Consider the following 24,658-nt stretch of genomic DNA (forward strand, 5'->3'; position numbering starts at 1 on the left):
GTGGTCTAAAAGCATACAACAAAGTTTAGACAAGCTGTGCTTTCCGTCCCAAAAAAGATAGGTTTTTCGCAAAAAAAAGCATTGATGATATACTCCTAATATTAATAATCAAGGACTTTCAACCTTTTTCGATAGTTGAAGATGCAGGTTTTAAAGAGTTTTGTAATACCCTAAACCCACCGTATTGTCTTCCTAGTAGAAAAACTCTATCGAATACATTACTTCCAGCGAAGTTCGAGGAAGTGTTAATTAAGGCACAAGAAAAACTTAAAACAGCCCAGGCAGTAACAATTACCACCGATTGTTGGACGTCCTCTATTAATGATGGCTTTATAGCCGTAACATCACATTTTATTCATGCAAATTTTGAAGTAAAATCAGTATTATTAGAGGTTGGGCCTTGTAGTGAGAGCCATACAAGCAAAAATCTCGCGACGGACCTCAAACGGATCGCTAATGAATGGGAAATCGAAAGTAAAATTTTACTAGTCACATCGTATAACGCGGCTAATATTAAAAAGGCAATAAGTGATGAATTGACATGGAAACATTTAGGTTGTTTAACACATACAATAAACTTAATTGTTCAGGATGCATTAAAACTTGTCGATCCGCTTGTTGCTAAAGTTTCTAATATTGTTTCACACTTCAAAAGAAGTGCAGTTGCGAAGTGTAAGTTGGATGCCTATCAAAAACAAAATGGCAAAACTCCGAAAAAGTTGATTCAATCTGTAGTGACTCGTTGGAATTCTGTATTTTATATGCTCTAACGATTCCTGGAACTTAAAGAAGAAGTGAGAAGTACATTAGCTGCTTTAGGAAAAGAAAACTGGCCAATGTTCACAAATCAGGAGTTCGAGTATATTGATGAAGTCATTCAAATACTTTCACCCTTTAAATCAACGACCGTGTTTATGAGCCCAGAAAAACAAGTAACGCTTTCATCCGTTATCATGGTTTCTAATGGATTATATGATTTGTACAAAGATCTTAGAAAACGTCAGTTTTCTGATATGACAAAAGGTGTTTTGTACAAGCTTCTTAAGGGCATCGATACTCGATTCAGGACTCTGCAAAATAGTTCCACTCTTCTGTTAAGTACGTTTTTGGATCCTAGATATAAAAATATTGGATTCAGTAGCGAGTCAATTGGAGACCAAGCAAAAAAGATCGCAACAAATGCAATTACCGCATTAATAGAGCAAAAAAATCAAGAAAAAAACATCACTTTGGAAGAAAAAAGGCAACAGGTTTCGGAAACACAACAACCGTTTTCAATTTGGAATTCATTTGACAAGAAAGTTGCAAATATAAATCCGAGTCATTCGTCACAAGCACGTGCCATTATTGAAATTCAAAGTTATTTGGAGGAGCCATTATTAGAACGTACCGAAAATCCGTTAAAGCGGTGGAAAAACAATAGTTATAACTACCCCTTCCTAAGTGAACTAATAAAATTAAAATTTGGTTTAGTAGCCACATCTGTACCTTGTGAAAGAATGTTTTCTAAAACGGGGCAAATTATAAGCGATCGCCGAAATAGAATATCAAGTACAAAGGTAAAAAACATTATGTTCATTAATCAAAATGACGATTAGTGTAATCCTGACTGATTAATACGAATTTATACCGATTATTTTTATATTTTGAGTTCAAGTTTTTATATTTTTTGTTAGATATTATTTTTTCTTATATGTAAAATGTTTTTTATTTTGGGTAACCAATTGCTCCTTATTTTACAGGTTATTAAAGTTGGTTACAATTTTTTACAACTATGCTTTTTATTTCAATTTTAAGAACTGTTGAAAGTTCACCATCGGATTTAAAAATTATCGAGAAAATTATTAAAAAGTTTAGGGATTGAACCCGGGTCGGCTGCATGCGCAGAACGTAATTTCATTACGAACTGCATGTACTCCCATTCAGTTTTTGCTATGCTACAACCATGTTTACAAGTTTAAAAACGGTTGCATATCTCAACTTCTATAGTTATTTTATACCTATTATTTTAGACGAGCGACAACAGTTGCGTAATGTTGTTGAGGAATAACAGTTAAAAAATAACAGATCATTAAATAACAACCCATCTCTATAATGTTAACAAAAAAAGCCGGCTTTTCACCTTTTCACACGGTTGTTTAGCGTTTAAATAATCTTGTAAAAATCGTGAAAGTTTACTTTATCTCCTCTATAAGAAGATCTGCAGCTGCGTCCGAACCTTTATTTAGTCGTGCCTATGCTATGGGTCCTCAACACCTAGGTATTATAGAAGAACCATTAAAAAAATCCTTAACAGAACTGTTTAATAATGATTTATGTGTTTTTTAGGGGTCCAGGAGACAACACGTTCTACAGTAACATCGACATTAAGCCGGACATCCGGCCGATCAGAAGAGGAAAAAATAATACACTGGTTTCCGATTTGGTGAGCATTTACCTTTTTATACACCTACATACAAAATACATAAAAAAACACTTGGTTTACATGTCACACACTTAAACTAGGTAATAAACTTCTTAAAAAACAACGGATTTTGATTGCTGTAGATGTCCAAAATATTCATATAAAAGGGTTTGAACGTCTCCTTTTAATTTGCTTCATGATCAAATAAATTTTGTTTTATTATTAGACTACTTAAGGTAAATGTATCTATCTTCGGCACTGCCCCAATTATCGGCACTTATTACAAATTATCCCCTTAAATAAGATTCCTACTACGAAATGGTTGAATAAAAATATTCTAAATAATACTTCTGTGAATCTTTATCTACGCCTCTGTAAAATCGAACGCTCCTCTGTCAAAATCTGAAAAGACAGCTGTCAAAACAATACTGGTCAAAACTATTGAATTGTGCGTTTGTTGTTACTTCCGTTAAGAAACAGGTAAGCTAAATCGTGTTATAATTTATGATTAAAAATTCGCATTCATTCGCAACATTCCATTACGTTTAATATGTTTCGAAACTATTGTTTTTGATATTTTTTCTGTTAAAACCTATTTTTCTCTTGCTTTGTCGAGAATTTTATGAGTACCGATAATCAGTACGTAAATATTAATTAGTGACCCAATTATCGGCAGAGGTGCTGATAATTGGTTATGTGCCTTATAAGTGCATTTAGGTCGATTTTACATTGAATTATTAACTTACCATGGGAAGTGATTGATCTTTAAATGCAGTATAAAACAAAGAAATTTCACACCAATTTTTGGCACTCTATATTTTGTTAGCCTTATTTGACGCATAATATATCTGCCGATAATACATAGACTATAAGTGCCGATAATTGGATACTTTTGTTTTAGATCAGAATTACTTTAATAACAATGGAAAAGAAGAAACGAATTCAATATTTTACCGAAGCTATAAAGAATGCTGTTGGCGCTATTCAGGCAGGAATGCCTTTTAAAACAGCTAGCAAGTTATCAGGCACCAAGATCGACCCTTCAGGACAAACTAAAAGGTAGAACGAATTTAGATAAGAAATGTGGACCAGGAACTATACTAACAAGTGATGAAGAAAACTTACTGGTAGCATGGTTATTCCGGATAGCAGCTTGTGGATTTCCAGCAACAAAAACGCAGTTGTTAGATAGTGTTCAACTATTACTCAAAGAACTGAATAGGCCTAAAAATTTCACAGACGGTAGGCCTGGACGGAAATGGTATGAACTATTTCTAAAGAGGCATCCAGAACTGGCAGCAAGAATTTCCCAAAATCTCACTTCTGCTAGAAACATTCTAACAGAAAATCGCATTCGTCAGTGGTTCATAGAAGTACGGGCCTACTTACAAGACACAAAAAACCTTAACATTACCTATGACCCCAGCCGTGTGTTCAATTGTGATGAAACGGCTTTCTTCCTCATTCCGAAGGGAGACAAGTTTTAGTTCGAAAAGGGGATAAAACAGTTTACTCATTTGTAAACAATAATGACAAAGAATGCTTGACGACTTTGGTGACATGTAGTGCCTCTGGTCAAATTTTACCGCTAATGATCGTTTACAACTACAAAAGAATTCCCAAATCAGTTGTCGAAAAAGTTCCAAAACACTGGGGTATCGGAAAGTCGGAAAATGGGTGGATGACTGGTGAAAGCTTTTTTGAGTACATCGCCAATATATTTCACCCTTGGTTAGTTGCTCAGAAAGTCCAGTTTCCAGTTATATTGTTCTTGGATGGACACACACACATCTCACCTGACGATGTCCCTTAGCGAATTTTGCAGTAAAAATAATATCATCCTAATAGCTCTTTGTCCCAACGCAACACATATTTTGCAGCCACTCGACGTGGCTGTGTTCCGACCATTGAAACTTGAGTGGAAAAAGAGCGTACACCGATGGAGAATGGAAAACCAAGGCCATAAGATTACCAAAGACTTATTTGCGCCTATCTTGGAATCCACTTTTCAAAAAATGACCAATATCCCAGATTTAATTAAAAACGGGTTTCGAACCTGCGGGCTTGTTCCCTTCAATGTTGAGAATATAAAATTTTCCAAATATTTCAAAACGGAAACCGGAGCACAAAATCATCGAGAGAATCCTGAACAGCCTACAAAATCACAAGCAGCTTTAAGAAGCGTGGAACAATATATTCCACCAGAGACCCTTAGATTATTTCAGCTTTGCGGGCCAGTCTGGGAAGGACCAATAGAACATACTAGCCTGTTTTCACTCTGGATAAAAATGAAGACCTAAGGAGCCAATAAACATACCAATGCAATAGTAAAATTTGTTGATGAAGCACAAGGTGAAAATGAACTCCAAGAAGACTTAAATGAAAATGATTTCTAAGAAGACTTTGCCGCGGGTGATTCTTCTACAGAGGCAGAATTTTACAACGAAATGGATGTCACAGGTGTCAATGAAAATGACAAATTAATGAATGACGAGTCACAAGTGGATAATCAACTTCAAGAAGACACTGTAATTGATGTTACAGAAATGATTGACTGTACAAATTTATCTCTTCCAGTAGGTGTTGCTGAAGATATTCCCATCATAATTGCAAATACATTCGATGAATCTCAACATGACGTACATGTGGTAAACTCTTGGCATGATATTTCTTCTCCTGTAAAACAAAACTTTCAACAAATTGGCTCTGACCAAATTACGACAATGCCCAGCAATAAAAAAGATTCTATAAGCGAGAAAAACTCGAATTTAGAAAAAAAATGTCGCCTTTGCAACAAAATGTTGCTTTAGATGAATCTGTTCCGACTCCATTCAAGAAAATTTTATTTTGGCCTACACCTAAGAAAAACTCTGCTAAGCCTAAACCAGTTAAGGATAGGGTACCTGCTGTAGCAACTTCATCTCAGTGGCAACAATATTATCAAAAAAAAGAAGAAAAGAAGAAACAAGAAGAACAGCTAAAGCTAGAAAGAAAGATAAGGCGTAGCCAAAAGAAAGAAGTGGGAAACGAAAAGAAGAAGGTTAAGACTAAGACTGTTGTTCCACAAAAGGTTTCAAGAAGAATTTCTAACCGAAGAGTGACAAATAAAGTACAAAATGTTAAGAGGGACCTGTTTTCTACACAAGAAAATATTGCAGTCACTGGGCATTTAACCACTGAAGCTTCAACATCTAAACCTTTAGAAGAATCTTGGTATTGTACATTGTGCGATACTGACGAACAGCTCAACATGCGTCTGTGTACTTTCTGTCTGAAATACTACCATGAGGCTTGTCTTGGTTTAACAGAGAGTGATAAAGATGAACTTCAGTGTCCCTTTTGTCAGTGATTAGAAATTAATGGATACCTATGTTTAATAAATTTTTGGCAATTAAATAAATGGTGCTTTTATTTTAATTTTAGCTTTAAAATTTAATATATTTATTAATATAATATTTGAGAATGAACTCTTAACAAATTTCGTTTTCTACCTACATAATATTATCTATTGACTACTTAGATAGCTAAGTAGTAATATTCTATGCCGATAAAAGGATCTTATATATGCCGAAAACTAGAGCATGCTTTTATTTAGGTGGCCGATAATCTGGACAGAGGAGGCTTCTTATTTATTTCCTTTTATGAGTAGCATATGTTTATTTTAGGTTAAAATAAACAGTCCGTCTAAAATATGATACATTTTACTAGCCAAATAAATACTCAGAATATAGGTTGGGCAAATATTTTATTTAATAAATGAATTAAAATGATGCCCAAAGGCACTCTAACAAGCTAAAGGTGCCGATAATAGGAACGTTTACCTTATGTCTCAGCAAGGCTACTTAATGTTATTCTTATGTTCAATGAGAAATGTGGCTCTCGAAGGGGATTAGAATAAATTTTTCCCAATTATTAACTTTCCCTGGTAAGTTGTAAAAAAAAAGTGTGCTTCAAGTTAATCCAGCTAATTAACAGGGCCATAGTCGACCCACTTTGTCATTTGACCTAAAGCAAATCGCCTTAAGGCTTTCGGGAAAGTCACACAGTATTTAATTAAAGTTTGTTAGGTTTGTTTGTTGTTTGGTTTTCGGGACGTGTCTAAACTTTTCTGTCTAGTTTTAGCCTAAGAAGATTTAACACAGAATGTACAATTTTAAATTTGGACATCTACAAGCATTAATAATAAATGTTTATGTATAATAATCTTCCTACTGAATATCTTCATCTTCTCTCTCTATTATTATTACTCTCCTAAAAGTGGTTTGTCGATAAACTGGCTGAAAATTTAATTAAGCCAAAGTTTGTGTTAATTTAATACAGTTTTCATGAATTGACACCCATATTTGTTTAATATTAATTATGTAATTGCAGCTGCTTGTTGTTTGAATGTACTACATGCCTACAAATATGGGAGTTAATTAAATTGTTGTATAAGAATATCCTCGGTATTGAATTTAGTGTGGTTTTCAAAAAATGTTTTGTTAAAAAAAGTTGTCTTGTTAATTAAATTAACTTTTTTTTGGAAACCACCCCAACTGTATGTATAAATGTTTTATGTACATCATCGTTATTGTGAACTTTTGTATACTTTTCTTCCAGGGGTGGCGTGAGGACATTGTCTGTTTAATTTAATTAATTAATTAGAAAAATTTAAATAAACTCCTCACGACACTCCTGCCCTCGCCCACTACGGCGAAACCACAAACTAACGTGTCGTGTTTGTTTGTTTTCTCTATTTGATGGTATGCGCCCTCGACGCTTCCAAAATCTCCAGGTGCTCAAGGTATTAGTTCTTATTTCCATCTCTTTTCCGCTTACGTAGATTTTGCACGACGCATGCTGGCTGCCTACTATAATTTACGCTTGTCTATACATCAGGGCACAGAACGCAAATATAGAGAAGTGCGGATTGCCTTGTTAACGCGAAGAAATGTTGGCCCTCTACTGAAGGTGCAATAATTCGAACTAATTTGTAAGCCATAACTAGTGGCAACACGACTGTCTAACCAATCAGATTTGAAAGAAGACGTGGGAAATTCGAATTCTAAGACGGGCCCAACTTGAGAAATCTACTAAATGTCACAACCTGCGGGTACTCCACTCAATTAAAACAGATTGTTATCAATACTGATTTTTTCACATTTCCTTTTTATATTTTTTATGTTACAAAAAATAAATATTTAACTTTTGAAACCGAGAAATGAGTTTAAAAAAACCTTTGTACCATTAAACAACTTTTTCTGCTTCAAAAAATGGCCTCGGGTAATATTGATTGATCAGATACAAAAAATAATATTCCTTCAGTAATTAACAATTACTATTATGGTTGCCGATAATATTTTTTTCTTTTTTTTTAGTGACATGTGTCAATTGTCATGTGTCAAAAAAAGTCGAAATATGGGCGTGACAACAACATATTGCGACTGGGGTAGTTTTGTTCAATAATATATAGGGATTTCTTTTAAGTATGGCAACCTCGCCGGCTTATTTTGTGTATATGTATATAATATAGCTTGCTTACTTGTAGATTATTGGCTTTGATTAGTGATGACGTCATACTAATTTTTTTACTCTTGTTTTCCCACTTTTTAAACACTGTTTTTCCATTAAATTTATTAAATGCAATTTGCTTATGACACTTTTAAGGTATTTAAAAAAAAACATCGGCAATGTTGCCAGGTTTCTTTTCGGATATACAGGGAATTTTTATTCAGTTTAAGATCTAATAATTTTCGTTTTATTTCATCGATGAAACCTGGCAACTTTGCCAATACATATTAATAATTAACCACACTTTTCAAGGAGCCTTGGCGAGCTGAAATTATTGGCAAAAAAATTGTCTGTTTATATACAGGGTGGCTCAAAAAAGTCCTTACGTGCATCTCCTTTCTATCCCCCCCAGTATATGAACGGAACCTTGCTTTCTGCTTCTTTTGGTTTTAGCGGAAACTGTGCAACGCCGCATCGAAAATCGGCTGATGCGGTGTTGCCGATTACGCAAAAAAAATCGTTCAATTTTACGGATTTCTTTTTGTTCTTTTTTTGACAGACCATGGCTGCTACCAAGAGAAATGCCGGACTGACGTCGGCTGTACCCAGGGCCACTTTGAACGACGAAGAATTGGTAAGTTATCAGTTATAAGTAAGTAAGTAAGTTATACCTTAAAGGGGCGTGCCTTTTGACCACTTTTGTGTCTAATGCCTTTAATCAATTGAGATAGTATTTCATAAAAAAATTCTAACTTTATATAAACCTCACAAAAAATCCAATATCTCCAATAGTATCCAAGGAAATCTAATAAAACCAAAAGCATTTTATTAACCAAGAATCACTCTAGAATTCTTGTTCTGCTTCCAAACCGTTTCATTCAGAAGTGTGGGAGTTATATCCAAGGAAATCCAATGTGTAAAATAGGGTCAACTGTACGAGATAAAATGAATATTTTCTAAAAATACAGGGTTACTAAATTAAAAATACATTCCTAAGTGATCACTTTTTTTATATCAACAGCCACTGTATTAAGAGAATTTTTGCTCATATCAATAAAAACATGTAAATGCGCTGATTTGTTTAAATGTAAATACGATGGAAGGAGTTATATTTATACACTATTTTTTTAAAAACTTTGACCCCCAAACCTCGTTATCGATTTGTATATTTGCACCTCAAATAAATACACACCCCACAAAAATTATCGCATCCCTTATTATGTCTTCTTAAATATTTTAAATTTTTTTCCAGTTTTTTTAAATTTTATTGATATTGATAATTAAATCACCAAATAATACTTTTGCAACATTTATTCTAAATCAGTTCAATCTACAGAGGACAAACATTTTGATTTACCAAAACATACAAAAATCAAAAAAATTGTACAAAACATGTATACAAAAAAAAAATTTATTTAAGCCAACGAATTTCTAATAGCGTGTGTTACCGCCCTTTGGCTCTAATCACAGCTTCTAAACATGTTCTGGAGGTATTCTTGCGGCACGTTTGCCCAGAAGTCAAAAAGAACATTTTGAAGATCATCTAGGTGCTGATCTAGTGCATCATGCTGGATGTTGCTGAATTTGCCATCCTAGATGGTCCCAGACATGTTCTATCGGATTAAGGTCCGGGCTACGTACAGGCCAATTTAGGGTGGGTATCTCGACCTCTTCTAAGTATTGCCGAACAACTCTAGCAGCGTGTGGACAAGCATTATCATGCATTAGCACAGAATTATCACCGATATATGGCATATAGGGCACTACATGGGGTTCTAGGATATCGGTTATGTACCTGTCAGCATTTCGTTTTCCATCATTCACTGCGGTACTAGCTCCGTGCAACCCTCAAAAGAAATTCCGCCCCAAACCATCCTCCGAGCCTCCACCAAAGCTTTCAGTTTGACCAAATTAACCTGATCGTGCCGTTCACCACGTCGCCTATATACTGGTACACGCCTATCTGATGAATACAGACAAAATTTTGATTCATCCGTGAATAAAATATTGGACCAATCTTGAATATTCCAATTTGCGTGTTCTCTAGCAAATTGCAATCTTGCTACTCGATGTTCTCTGGTAAGACGTGGATCTCTAGCTGGCACTCTGGCTCGTAAACCTGCTTCTCTCAGCCTATTTCGAACTGTCTGTAGGCTTATTCGGACATTACGAGCAGCCATGTGCGGCCTTGTCCGGGTCGTCTGGATAGTTGTCCTGTTTCTTGGTAGCGATTAACAACTGGTGCTTTGTTGAACTCCCATTATCCGAGCGACGTATCTTTGACTGAGGCCATCTTCTATGAGCGCAATGATTCTAGCGGCTTCTTCATTAGTCACATGTCTTGTTAAACGTTCAGGCACATCCATTATTAACAATAAATTTAAATTTTCACTTTAGAATAACACTATTTGCTTAGAACGTTTTCGATCATTTTTGTCCCAAAAAATAGTAAAAATATCTTAAAATACTTGTGATGCGAAAATTTTTGTGGGGTGTGTAGTTTTGCTTATATTAAAATTCGATGTTTTGTTATTAATAGAGAAGTGGTTTCTGAATATTTTTCGGTTTATTTCACTTAAATAGACCCAATAGTTTTAGAGATTTCATGGGGTTTTACCGATTAGGGGTTTTTGTTAGTAAAAAAGCCCGGTTTTCGCACTCTGGACCCTCTGAGTTTAATGGGGAGATCTTGAAGGTTGTACCTTTGATGGTTTTCGATATATTTTAACAAATGCCTTCTTCAAAAAAAAATGATTTTTTAATTCATGGAACTCTGAGGAGTGATAATTTAACAGTTATAATGTCTTTTCTTCAAAAAATAAAACAAAAATTATTTTTTGGGTAATGGTGGATGTTTTCAAAATAGCGCAAAAATACTACTTTTTAAAAATAAATGATTTTGAAACCAAAGAAAAAATCAAAATTTTCCTGAATCAAAATATAAAAAAAAATTTTTGCAAAAAATTTGTTTTTTTTTTAATTTGATAAAATGTTCATAACTCAATATATTGACTAGATACAATGTTGAAAATTTGTACACAAATTCTTTGAACAATTTGATTAGACACCTAATTCAGCGTTTTTCAAAATTCGTACAGGATTTTGAAAAAACAAATTTTGGAAAAACTGTTTTTTTTATTCTAAAAATTCTAAAAATTTGACCAAATGTTCATAACTCAACAAATTGATCAGATAAAATTTCGAAAATGTGTACACATATTCTTTGAACAATTTGCTTGGTCATTTATTTCAACGTTTTTCAAAATTTGTACAAGATTTTGAGAAAAAAATTATTTTTGGAAAAAAATGTGCGCTTTTTTTTAATTGCGACAAAAAGTTTTAATTCAAAAAAATTGACCAATACAAAAGCTCAAATATTTCCAAAACTATCCAAGGAAATCCAATAAAAGCAAAACCATTTAATTAACTGAGAAACTCTCTAAAATTCTTGTTGTAGTTCCCCACCATTTCATCCACAAATCTTGAAATTATCCAGACTTTTAGAAAAAAAGACAACTGGCCACACGAAAACTCAAATATCTCCAAAACTCCTCGATATAAAGCGTCCACACCGAGTCGACACTGTCGATCGACTATGTCTATCGCCATTGTTGATCAACAAGCGACAAAAACTGCATCTGTCCACACCAGAGTCGACACAAATGTTTGTCGATCAGTCAAATCAACATGTCCGACGAAGAAGACGTAATTCTTGCATGTGCCGCGTATATTATTATCGCGACTAAAAAAATTGCGTGCAAAAGAAGACTTTGGGTTCGACCAAGTCTTCAAAGTAGAACTAGATACAATGCTAGTAATTTGATAGACGATTTAAAAAAAGATGACATAAACATATTGAGCCTTGAATACAGGTGCAATGGTGGTTTTAGAAATTTTTTCGAATGTCAGAAGGTGAATTTGAATATTTATTACTAGAAGTCGGGCCAAAAATTTGTAAAGAAGACACCAATTATAGACCTGCCCTTCCCATAAAGGAGCGTCTTGCTGTAACGTTATGATTTTTATCAACTCGAGATTCGTACCACTCACTAATGTATCTTTTTAAAATTTCAAAACAGGCTTTAAAAATATATAGATAAGCTCTCAAACTCTACGTATCTGTGAATCCAACATCTCCCTGGGCTTATTTTTGTCTAGTAAAAGTTTCATACTTTCAAAAGCAAACCATTTACTTTTATACACATTCTCCGTACCAGAGCCAGATTTCTTGCTGTCCTTTATTTTTTTTACTTCTCTTGCAGATTGACTTTGAAGATTTTTAATTTTTTGTTCTACCGCTTGCTTCTCGATGTTAAATTCTTTACCAATTTCCATAAGGGCATCGTACCTCAAGTTCCTGTTCTTATAGTTTTTGGTTTTAGAATCCCATATATTTGTTTTTAGTTTGTATGCCTCAATAAAGGCTATGACTTTAGCTTGTTCCCATTCCATTTCTCCAGCGAAAACACACGGCCACGATGTCAATAAGGCAAGACGTCACTGAGTACCTACTCCTACTTTAACACTTTGTCGAATGTCGAAAACACGTCCACACACTAAAGTCGATCGACTGCTCTTTCATGTTTACCGACAAGCGATGGAAAACAAATCGACTAATTTTGTCGATCGACATCGTCGATTGCAACGTACAGACTAAGTCGACAACGTGTAATAGCCGGGTACTAAGGGCAAGTAAAACAAAGAAGATATACTAGATCGACTAATTATTGCAACCAACTATTAATGTTTATAATAAATAAAATATAACCTACTTTGCTTTTAAAGAATTTGCCTAATATTATAAATAATTCCTTTACATCATCCTCTTTTGGAGAAGGACCTTCACTATGGCCACTTGTGAAGGTCATTCTTTGGGAAAATATAAAACATTAAACATTTTTTAAATGTTGAATTACATTTATTACTTAACCTACCGATTCTTAAAGTTAAGCTTAACTTAATAAAAAAAAGACTTGAAAAACCTATAAAAACCTTAAAATACCTATAAGCGACTTTGCAAAGTCAGTATATATGATTAAATTTCTTACTTAAAAATACTCCCATAAGTACATAAACAATAAATTATAAGTACATGAATATAATGTAACTACAAAAACATCAAATTAATCTTATTTATGGAAAATATTTTCTCACGCGGTTTTTGTGTAAAGTAATTGATTTTCCTTTATAGTGCAGTTTGGGCCTTCTGTGCCGATAACTGAAAAAGGACCATTGTGCCACGAGTCAAATTTATGCCGGCTTTCATTTGTAACCGTAACTAAATCACCTGGACTCAAATTGGATACTTTTGCGTTTATGTCAAGTTGGGCTTTTCTGTCCAACTTTGCTCGTTTAAGAAACTCCCCTGCCATTTTATGTTCCAACTGTAGCCTATAACGAAATTCTTGATCGTATCTGTATTGTACAATGGATCAACTTGAGGGTTATTCAATGAGTCTTGAAAATCAGCTTTTTTTCCAAATACCAGCTCGAACGGGGTAAAATCATGATAAGAACTTGGTGTCGTGTTGTAACAAAATGCGTAGTATTGAGTCCATGTAGACCAGTATGTTTTTGAATCGTTAATGTATATCCTTAAATATTCATTTAATACGCGATGATTTCGTTCACAGCCTCCAACTGTTTGGCTATGATAAGCTGTTGAGATTTTATGATTTATTTTTAGGAATTTAGTGACATTTTCAAATACCTGGTTTTTATATTCGGTTCCCATATCTGTCCTAATTTCTCGCATAGGACCATAAATAAGAATGAAATTTTTAACAATAGCTTTTGCAACAGTTGAAGCTTGTTTATCTGATATTGGAATAATTACTACGTATTTTGTTAGTTTGCATCATTGTATAGTTACCGCATATTCGAAACCGTCGTCAGATTTGGGAAATCTGCCGATTGTATCTATACAGACAATATCAAAAGGCTTTTGGGGGGTTGGGTAATTACTAGTGGTTCATCAAGTTTAATTTTAATTTTGTGTACTTGGCATTTATGACTTTTTTATAAAATTGTCGACGTCGCGTAACATATAAGTCGTTTTTGGCCACAATGTCTGCCCAATATAAGGTTAGCATGGTAATCCTTAATTAATTTTATTTTTTCATTTTGATCTGTAACTAATTTCTTTACTTGCGAAAGAGCAATACTAGTATTTTTTTAAATGTAAGGCCTATCTCTTTAAACTTAATAATTGCGCAAAAATTAAAAATTTAATCTCCTAAGCTTAGTTTTATTTTGTTTATATTTAAATCTCCAGCTATATTATCCAACTGAGACAACTATATTCTAATGCAATGTTGCCATTTGAGATTTTAAAAGTTTTTTGTACATATAACTTGTTTTTGTGCCTAATAAGCATCCTAAGATAAATAGGTCTAACTTGAAAATGCAGTGAAGGTAATTTAATAATGTCAATATTGTTAACCTTAAACCAAACATTAATCTATTCCGCCGAACTTCCGGAATATTGGACCATGGTAAACAGTAAAATGGACAGTATGCACACAATTATGGTATGCCATTTCCAAATATAATTAGGGGGTTAATCCAGACCTAACACTTTCGCTTAATTAACGTTAAAATGGTGTAAGTAACCTTAAAAACGGGGTAAATTCAATAGGGTAAAGTCGGCCATTGTTTAAAACCGGATCAGACTTAATTTCTTTCCCGGGAGTTTTGAAATTCATTACGGACCGAAAACACGCCAAGTTTTCGTTTGTTTTTTTTTTCGTTGTTTTTCTTTTGTTTTCGGTTTATATACTTTTCCGTCGGATAAGCGTTGCTGGCCTATTGTGTGCTTTGGTTTTTCCTCTATAAATTGAACAAAAAAAGATTCCTTTCATTACGTAAATCCTAATTCAAAATGGCTCCTTCGGGTGAAGGAGAGGGAGGAGGGAAAAAAGGCACGCCCCAACCCCTGACCGCTGTATTTCGGAAAATTAACTACATTTGATCGTTTTTTATCGATTCTTAAGTATAACGCTTTTACCATAAATGCCAATAATTTGAACATGTTTAGCGACTTTTTAGTAATTTTCTAAAATAGTATCATAAGTTATCGAGAACAGTTGGCACGCGTCAATTATTCTCCATAGGCTACCTCGCTGTGCCTCTTTTGTTATGTGCGAAACAAGAATGGATATACATATGACAGAGTCTCTCTCAAAAACACCTTGTACAAAAAGTTTTTTTTTCCCAGAAAATGCACGTTTATAAAAAGACCCTCCAGGCCCTGATTTATCCGATAAGTTGCACGACTCCTCACAACTTCGTCCCCTGGACCGCCACCTCGCCCACTTACTGTTACGAGTGTGAGGGTCTTCTATGGGGAATAGCGAGGCAGGGGGTGAGGTGCACCGAGTGCGGAGTGAAATGCCACGAGAAGTGTAAGGATTTACTGAACGCCGACTGTTTACAAAGTGAGTAAAAACTACTGATTTCCACCCTCGCTTTAGTTGTTTTAAACCACCCTCCTTCCAATTACCCACTTGCTCCCTATATAATATTGAATTTAATATCCTTATGGAGAAAAACTAAATATTTATTTAAGGGCGGCAACAACCGACAGTATGGTCGATTTTCATCCATAAAAGTTGAGTGTATTGCATCCACCTGCGGGGGTAAACTACTTTCTAAAAATACTCCATAAGTCCATCAAATTTAATTAATTAATGTAGTTTATATATAGGGTGTACATACATGCATATGCGGATATACCTAAGCGTTACTCCAGCAAGGGTTTTACTATTGCATACAATAATAATTATAATGAATATATGATAAGGAAAATTATAAACCGTTACTTTCGCCCCACGTGACAGAAAATCGATAAGGAGTTTGAGCTGTTGTTATTATACTTACTGTACATGCATGTATGGCAGGGAAAACCCAGGAGCATAGTAATAATATGTTTTCGAGTTGGGGCGTTAAATGGGGCAAATGATATTACTTATGGTCTATATCCCATATAACATGTTAAGGGTTTAATGTGAGTTGTGACGTTAAAAAATATTTTTTTTTAATTGGACAAATGTCCATAAGTCAAAAAATTGACAGATGCAATTTGAAAAACTTGTACACGTATTCTTTGGACGATTTGATTAGATACCTATTTCAGCGTTTTTCTAAATTTGTATAAGATTTTGAAAAAAAAAACATGTTTCTACAATAAATGTTCATAGTTCGGCCAAATGTTCATAGGCCAAAAAATTGACCACATACAATTTTAAAAATTTGTACACATATTCTCTGGAGAATTTCATTAGACACCTATTTCAGCGTTTCTCAAAATTTATACAAGTTTTAATAAAAAAAATAAAATTTTACAAAAAAATGTTTTTTTTTCTAAAAATTCGAGAAAATGTCCATAGGTCAAAAAGCTGACCAGATACAATTTTGAAAATTTGTACACATATTCTCTGGAGAATTTGATTAGACACCTATTTCAGCGTTTCTCAAAATTTGTACAAGTTTTTATAAAAAAAATAAAATTTTACAAAAAAATGTTTTTTTTTTCTAACAATTCGAGAAAATGTCCGTAGGTCAAAAAATTGACTAGATACAATTTTGAAAATCTGTACACATATTCTCTGAAGAATTTGATTAGACAACTATTTCAGCGTTTCTCAAAATTTGTACAAGTTTTTATAAAAAATAAATAAAATTTTACAAAAAATGTTTTTTTTTCTAAACATTCGAGAACATGTCCATAACCTAAAAAATTGACCAGATACAATTTTAAAAATTTGTACACATATTCTCTGGAGAATTTCATTAGACACCTATTTTAGCGTTTCTTAAAATTTCTAAAAATTTTTGAAAAAAAATATTTTTTTTACAAAAAATTTTCTTTTTTTCTAGAAATTCGACAAACTCTCCATAACTGAAAAAATTTACCATATACAACATTGAAAATTCATACACATATTCTCTGGACCATTTGATTAGATACCTATTTCAGCGTTTTTTAAAATTTGTACAAAATTTTGAAAAAAAATTTTTTTTTCCATAAATGTTTTTTTTTCTAAAAATTTGAGAAAATGTTCATAGGCCAAAAACTTGACCAGATACAATTTTGAAAATTTGTACACATATTCTCTGGAGAATTTGATTAGACACCTATTTCAGCGTTTGTCAAAATTTGTACAAGTTTTTATAAAAAAAATAAAATTTTACAATAAATGTTTTTTTTTCTAAAAATTCGAGAAAATGTCCATAGGTCAAAAACTTGACCAGATACAATTTTGAAAATTTGTACACATATTCTCTGGAAAATTTGATTAGACACCTATTTCAGCGTTTCTCAAAATTTGTACAAGTTTTTATAAAAAAAATAAAATTTTACAAAAAAATGTTTTTTTTTCTAACAATTCGAGAAAATGTCCGTAGGTCAAAAAATTGACTAGATACAATTTTGAAAATCTGTACACATATTCTCTGAAGAATTTGATTAGACACCTATTTCAGCGTTTCTCAAAATTTGTACAAGTTTTTATAAAAAATGTCCATAGGTCAAAAAATTGACTAGATACAATTTTGAAAATTTGTACAAAGATTCTCTGGAGAATTTCATTAGACACCTATTTCAGCGTTTCTCAAAATTTGTACAAGTTTTTATAAAAAAAAATAAAATTTTACAAAAAATGTTTTTTTTTCTAAACATTCGAGAACATGTCCATAACTTAAAAAATTGACCACATACAATTTTAAAAATTTGTACACATATTTTCTGGAGAATTTCATTAGACATTTATTTCAGCGTTTCTTAAAATTTCTAAAAATTTTTGAAAAAAAAATTTTCTTTACAAAAAATTTTATTTTTTTCTAGAAATTCGACAAACTCTCCATAACTGAAAAAATTTACCATATACAATATTGAAAATGCATACACATATTCTCTGGACAATTTGATTAGATACCTATTTCAGCATTTTTTAAAATTTGTACAAAATTTTGAAAAAAAAAATTTTCTACCATAAATGTTTTTTTTTCTATAAAATTCTATTATATTATAATTCTAATTTACTAATTCGACAAAATGTCCATAGGCCAAAAAATTGACCAGATACAATTTTGAAAATTTGTACACATATTCTCTGGAAAATTTGATTAGACACCTATTTCAGCGTTTCTCAAAATTTGTACAAGTTTTTATTAAAAAAAAATAAAATTTTACAAAAAATGTTTTTTTTTCTAAAAATTCGAGAAAATGTCCATAGGTTAAAAAATTGACTAGATACAATTTTGAAAATTTGTACACATATTCTCTGGAGAATTTGATTAGACACCTATTTCAGCGTTTCTTAAAATTTGTACAAGTTTTTATAAAAAAAAAATAAAAATTTTACAAAAAATGTTTTTTTTTCTAAAAATTCAAGAAAATGTCCATAGGTCAAAAACTTAATCAGATACAATTTTGAAAATTTGTACACATATTCTCTGGAGAATTTGATTAGGCACCTATTTCAGCGTTTCTCAAAATTTGTACAAGTTTTTATAAAAAAAATAAAATTTTACAAAAAAGTGTTTTTTTTCTAACAATTCGAGAAAATGTCCGTAGGTCAAAAAATTGACTAGATACAATTTTGAAAATCTGTACACATATTCTCTGAAGAATTTGATTAGACACCTGTTTCAGCGTTTCTCAAAATTTGTACAAGTTTTTATAAAAAAAAAATTAAATTTTACAAAAAATGTTTTTTTTTCTAAACATTCGAGAACATGTCCATAACCTAAAAAATTGCCCAGATACAATTTTGAAAATTTGTGCACATATTCTCTGGAGACTTTCATTAGACACCTATTTCAGCGTTTCTTAAAATTTCTAAAAATTTTTGAAAAAAATATTTTTTTTACAAAAAATTTTCTTTTTTTCTAGATATTCGACAAACTCTCCATAACTAAAAAAATTTACCATATACAACATTGAAAATGCATACACATATTCTCTGGACAATTTGATTAGATATCTATTTCAGCATTTTTTTAAATTTGTACAAAATTTTGAAAAAAAAATTTTTCTACCATAAATGTTTTTTTTTTCTAATTCTAATTTACTAATTCGACAAAATTTCCATAGGCCAAAAAATTGACCAGATACAATTTTGAAAATTTGTACACTTATTCTCTGGAGAATTTGATTAGACACCTATTTCAGCGTTTCTCAAAATTTATACAAGTTTTTATAAAAAAAATAAAATTTTACAAAAAAATGTTTTTTTTTCCAAAAATTCGACAAAATGTCCATAGGTCAAAAAGCTGACCAGATACAATTTTGAAAATTTGTACACATATTCTCTGGAGAATTTGATTAGACACCTATTTCAGCGTTTCTCAAAATTTGTACAAGTTTTTATAAAAAAAAATAAAATTTTACAAAAAATGTTTTTTTTTCTATAAATTCGAGAAAATGTCTATAGGTCAAAAACTTGACCAGATACAATTTTGAAAATTTGTACAAATATTCTCTGGAGAATTTGATTAGACACCTATTTTAGCGTTTCTTAAAATTTCTACAAGTTTTTATAAAAAAAAATAAAATTTTACAAAAAATGTTTTTTTTTCTAAAAATTCGAGAAAATGTCCATAACTCAAAAAATTGACCAGATACAATTTTGAAATTTTGTACGCATATTCTCTGTACAATTTGATATGACACTTATTTCAGCGTTTTTCAAAATTTGTCAAAAATTCAAAACGTTTTTTTTTTTTGGAAAAAAAATTTCCATAGCTCACTCCTATATTTTTATATCCTGTTATCAATACAATGTACTAAAACCACTACAAATAAGAGTTCAGTGATAATCATAATTAACATGCAAACTTGCTCAATCAATCATCTGATAATAAAAAAGAAAAAGTCGTCACTGTTGGAGAAAGTCAGGAAAGGGGGGGGGGAGGCACACTAAAAAGACAAAACGTCACGATATTGACGACTCCGGGGGTGATTAATTAAATCCGGAGTCCGGATTTAAAAGTTAATTGCACTTAATGAAGGAAAATGTCTTGTGCTGAATTTGTCTTGGTCTCTTTTATAGCGAGCAGATGATAAACGATCTGGAAAATTTGAATTTTTATTAGGGGATTTTGGAACTTGTTGTTTGTGAAAGTATGAAGTGTCAATGATAAGCAAAAGTTTTGTTATAGTGTCAATTATATGCATTTTAATAAGGAGTAGTGAGAATGTCAAAAATGAATTACCAGGGATTCTTAAAATGCAATTATATCTTATTAATAATTTTTTTTATAATTTTTAGTGAATAATGCTTTTATATAATCATTTCAAAAAATTCCTGTTTCGTGCGTTTCTTATGCAATTTTTCTTGTTAATAGCTTGATTCCCAAATAACCCAAGAAGTTCATTTCCCTTCTTTTTAACTTTCAGGCATTTAAAGTAATTATTAAATATTTCCAGGCAGTTGAAAGTGATGCCTGACATTCATTTGAAACTACTTTAAATGCCCGAAAGACGTCATTAAAAGTAACTTTCAATACCTAGTAACCTAAAGACGTCATCAATTTTTTTTACTTTTTCTAGACAATTGAATGCATTTGTTTGACTCCCAGATATTTACAATAAATTTTAATATATTCCGGCATTTTTAATTAGTTTCTAGAATAATTGCCAGGCATAGGCTTCAAATGCCTGGAAGAATTTTTGATTTAATTTTCCAGGCATTTTAAAGTGATTTCTTGACATGAACCACAACTGCCTGGAATAATATAACAATTAGTTTAAATTCCTTCAAGTACCTAAACAAAACTGAAAAATGACTAGGCATTCTGTGCTGTATTTATTCTTTGTTTTACACACAATCGCTGTTACTTTTTTTTCAATATATAACATAATTAAGAGCTAGAGCACTTTATACAATAATTAAATTTATCGTATGAGCTAAACAACCAATTTGTCCCCATTTTGTCTTAACATTAGCCGCATTACAGTGCCAACTTTTTCTGTTGTTCCTCATTCACTGGCAACTCTAAATAATTCTTTTACATTGTAATAAATAAGAATAAAGAATCCAATTTCCTGTATCAATCATGTCATATATCAAATAAAGCTGATTTTTGATGTAAGATATTGTTAATCCATTACTAATTCTTTGAGCAATACTGATATGTATAATAAAACGTTCAATTAGATTTAAACCGAAACTATCAAAGACAATTAAATGAAACGTGACTCTTGAAATCCTCCCTTTTAAAATAAAAAAAAACTACTACACCGAACGTCCATTTCAACAGTCCAAACTAATCGAATTGATAAAGTATCAATAATGGAAAGAAGCAACCCGATCATAATTCCCCATCAAACCGATATCGGATTTTTTAAAATGAAATTCCGCAAATATTTGAACTGCTCCCTCGACTTTTCGCCTAAAAGCCATCCGGGAGAGAGAGATAGAGAGACTCTTTTTAAGATCATATTCCCCGACCATCCCGGGGGAGTATAAAGAGTCTGGATATCGGGATACGATGCCGGCAAACGTATAATAATATCTTTGTTTGGTTTCCGATTTTATGTTAAATTGTCCCGGCGTTATTTACTGCGTTTTAGAGTCCCGAGTGCAGAAACCCTGAAAACTTTTGGACGGAATAGGACCTAAAGAGGGTTTTTAGTCATATTGTTTAATCAAGGGTTTTTTTTTGTTTTGTTTCGGTAGCTTTGGTAGTTTGGGAGTGTACAAAACTAGAGAAATAAAACAGATAGTAGCTGAAATACCAAAAAAAATTAATAGGGTCTCTCAAAAGTGCATTTCTTATATGGCACCTAAAATATTTAATCTGCTTTCTACCGATGTAAAGAAAATAATGCACTTCAGAGCATTAAAAGTTTAAAAAAGCCGTAAAAGCCTTTATTTTGAACTTTGATTATAGAGAATTGAAATCAAGCTTTGCATAAAAACCTCTTTTGCCTTTATCCATACCAAATATTTTAGTCGCGTTATTTATTTGTGTCATATTATCTTAGTCGTTTTATGTTCATTGAAGATTTTACGTTGCTCTTTAATAAGTACTATTTTACTTGTGTACATATGTTCTTCTTGTAGTTATTTTATTTATACTTGTTATAGTTTGATTCTTGTTGATTTTATATTTTTAAAATTGATTAGTATAGGTAAATTAATAAAATTACTCAAGATAAAACTTAATAGCACCAATTATTAGAGCAAGACCGAAGGACGAAGAAAAGCTACGCGCCGGCGCACTAGTTGCCTTAGTAGATGTGTTCTTTTCCATAGTTAAGCAATGTCACAAGACTGTACATGTGTTCTAACTGTGTGTTCATTTAATTTTTTTTTTGTTACTAAGATGTATTTTCAGCAATTATTGAATAAACTATTTTTAAATTTTTTGAATTCAAGGTTTTTGATGCAGAGCACCACTTCTGCATAATCTTGGATAACTCCGAAAATCTTGCATGAAACCTTGTAAAGCCTTAGAAAGTTTTAGAGGAAACATTCGGCTTTAAACTGCTGTTTTGTTAAATTATCTTCAACAAATGACAAGATACCACAATAACAAAAAAATAAAATGTTGAGGGATTTTTGAAGTAATAAAACAATGGTAAAGTAAGTAAAGACACATTTTAATACGTCCAGGCAATTCGTCCAAGTCATTTTATGGAATTTCTAGACAGTTGAAGGCATCAATGTCCTCCAAGAAGAAGTTTCAACTCTTTAGAATGATCACTTGAGTTCCAAGTAGTTAAAGCAATTTTTCCAGGCATTTGAGGCAATTTTGAGCTAACGGAACTAATTTTTTGATATATCTAGGCAGTTTGCCTTAATTTGCCTTAAGACACTTTGCCTTAAATCTCATATATCTTCATATCAAATATCTTCATTTCCAATGGCATTAGAGCATGAGCAATCAAACGATATTTATTTATTGCTTCTAGCTTACATAAGTCAAAAGTTATCCATTAAACTGTATCATAATTATTATAATAATTCCCCATCAAACCGATATCGTATTTTTTTAAATGAAATTCCGCAAATATTTGAACTGCTCCCTCGACTTTTCGCCTAAAATCCATCCGGTAAAGGGAGGGAGATAGAGATAGAGAGACTCTTTTCAAGATCATATTCCCCGACCATCCCGGGGGAGTATAAAGAGTCTAGATATCGGGATACGATGCCGGCAAACGTATAATAATATCTTTGTTTGGTTTCCGATTTTATGTTAAATTGTCCCGGCGTTATTTACTGCGTTTTAGAGTCCCGAGTGCAGAAGCCCTGGAAACTTCGGGATGGAATAGGATCTAAAGGGGGTTTTTAGTCATATTGTTTAATCAAGGTTTTTTTTTGTGTTGTTTCGGTATCTTTGGTAGTTTGGGAGTTATTGAAGGTTTTTGATGCAGAGGACAAGTTCTGCATAATCTTTGATAACTCCAAAACTCTTGCATGAAACCTTAGGAAGTTTTAGAGGAAACATTCGGCTTTAAACTGCTTTCTGTTTCGTTTAATTATCTTCAACAGTTTACAAGATACAACAATAACAAAAAAAATAAATTTTGAGGGATTTTTGAAGTAATAAAAGACACTTTTTGATACGTCCAGGCAATTGACCCTATTCGAAGCCATTTTATGGAATTTCTGGACAGTTGAAGGCACCAATGTCCTCCAAGAAGAAGTTTCAACTCTTTGGAATAATCACTTGAGTTCCAAGTAGTTAAAGCAATTTTTCCAGGCATTTGAAGCAATTTGGAACTAATGGAACTGATTTTTTTATATATCTAGTCAGTTGACACTTTGCCTTAAATCTCAAATATCTTCATTTCCAATAGGATTAGAGCATTAATCATCGTACAAAAATGTAAAGTAAATCACAAGCAATCAAACGATATTTATTTAATGCTTCTAGCTTACGTAAGTCAAAAGTTATCCATTGAACTGATTGAACGTGACTCGGCAAGAGTTTGCTGACGTAAGGCAAAATGCAAACACCTACAATGTTAACAGATTCTTGTAGAGCCTTACTTAGTCTTCAACTTTATTTATACCTGTCATGAGAGTAACTCTACTCACAAAGAAGCTATAAGGCAGTTTTGTACCATTGAGGCACCATTATTTTAAATCTTAATTAGCTTTAGCTGTTGAGTTAAAATTGTAAAATAAATCATTGTTAGTCAAATGGCATCTATTTCTTGCGACTGGCTTACGTAGATCCAGAATTATCTACTAAAATGTTAAAGCTTGATTAGCATTACCGAGGAATTGAGACTACCAAGAAATTAACCTTAAATAACGAGTTATTGGCTGGTGCAGTCGGTAGGATATATTATAATTATTGAAGAAGATATTCAATATATTTTCCAATAATTTTTGCATTTTTTATGGCTGGGATGCATGAAAACCTACAGATAAATTTTCTTCAGCCTAACAAAGACCTTCCAAAAAAATGATCTTTTTAGGACTCTCAATGTTGAAAGTCTCTCTCTTTTTCAAGTACCTGAAAGAGAAAGAAAATCAAAGAAGCTAGTTTACAATATAAATTACATTTGTATAGAATGTTCTCCTGAATATTTTGCTTTTTGTTTCATGATAATATTCTCACTAGTTTTTGGGATATTTACTTTAAAGTGAGTGCTCACCTTAAAGAGCAAACATCGTTCTTGACATTTTTACCTAAAAGTGCCTTAACTATTCCTTGGACTAGATTACACCATAAGAAATATTTTTAAAGAATATTCTTTATAATATCCTGCTTTTTGTAGTATGTTAATATTCCCACTAGATTTTA

At 32.2% G+C, this 24,658-nt stretch overlaps 1 protein-coding gene across 9 annotated transcripts in view; it reads left to right on the plus strand.

The window, feature by feature from the left end:
• LOC126741325 (protein unc-13 homolog B) overlaps positions 1–24,658 on the plus strand; it is a 353,601-nt gene that overhangs the window by 246,818 nt on the left and 82,125 nt on the right. For all 9 annotated transcript variants that reach the window (XM_050447729.1, XM_050447724.1, XM_050447728.1 and 6 more), the window contains 3 exons: positions 2,329–2,425; positions 8,454–8,528; positions 15,111–15,330. In XM_050447729.1, the coding sequence (XP_050303686.1) occupies positions 2,329–2,425; positions 8,454–8,528; positions 15,111–15,330 (392 nt within the window). The remainder of the gene's footprint in view (positions 1–2,328; positions 2,426–8,453; positions 8,529–15,110; positions 15,331–24,658) is intronic.

This window comes from Anthonomus grandis, chromosome 10, assembly GCF_022605725.1.
Source record: "Anthonomus grandis grandis chromosome 10, icAntGran1.3, whole genome shotgun sequence".
Lineage (NCBI taxonomy): Eukaryota > Metazoa > Arthropoda > Insecta > Coleoptera > Curculionidae > Anthonomus > Anthonomus grandis.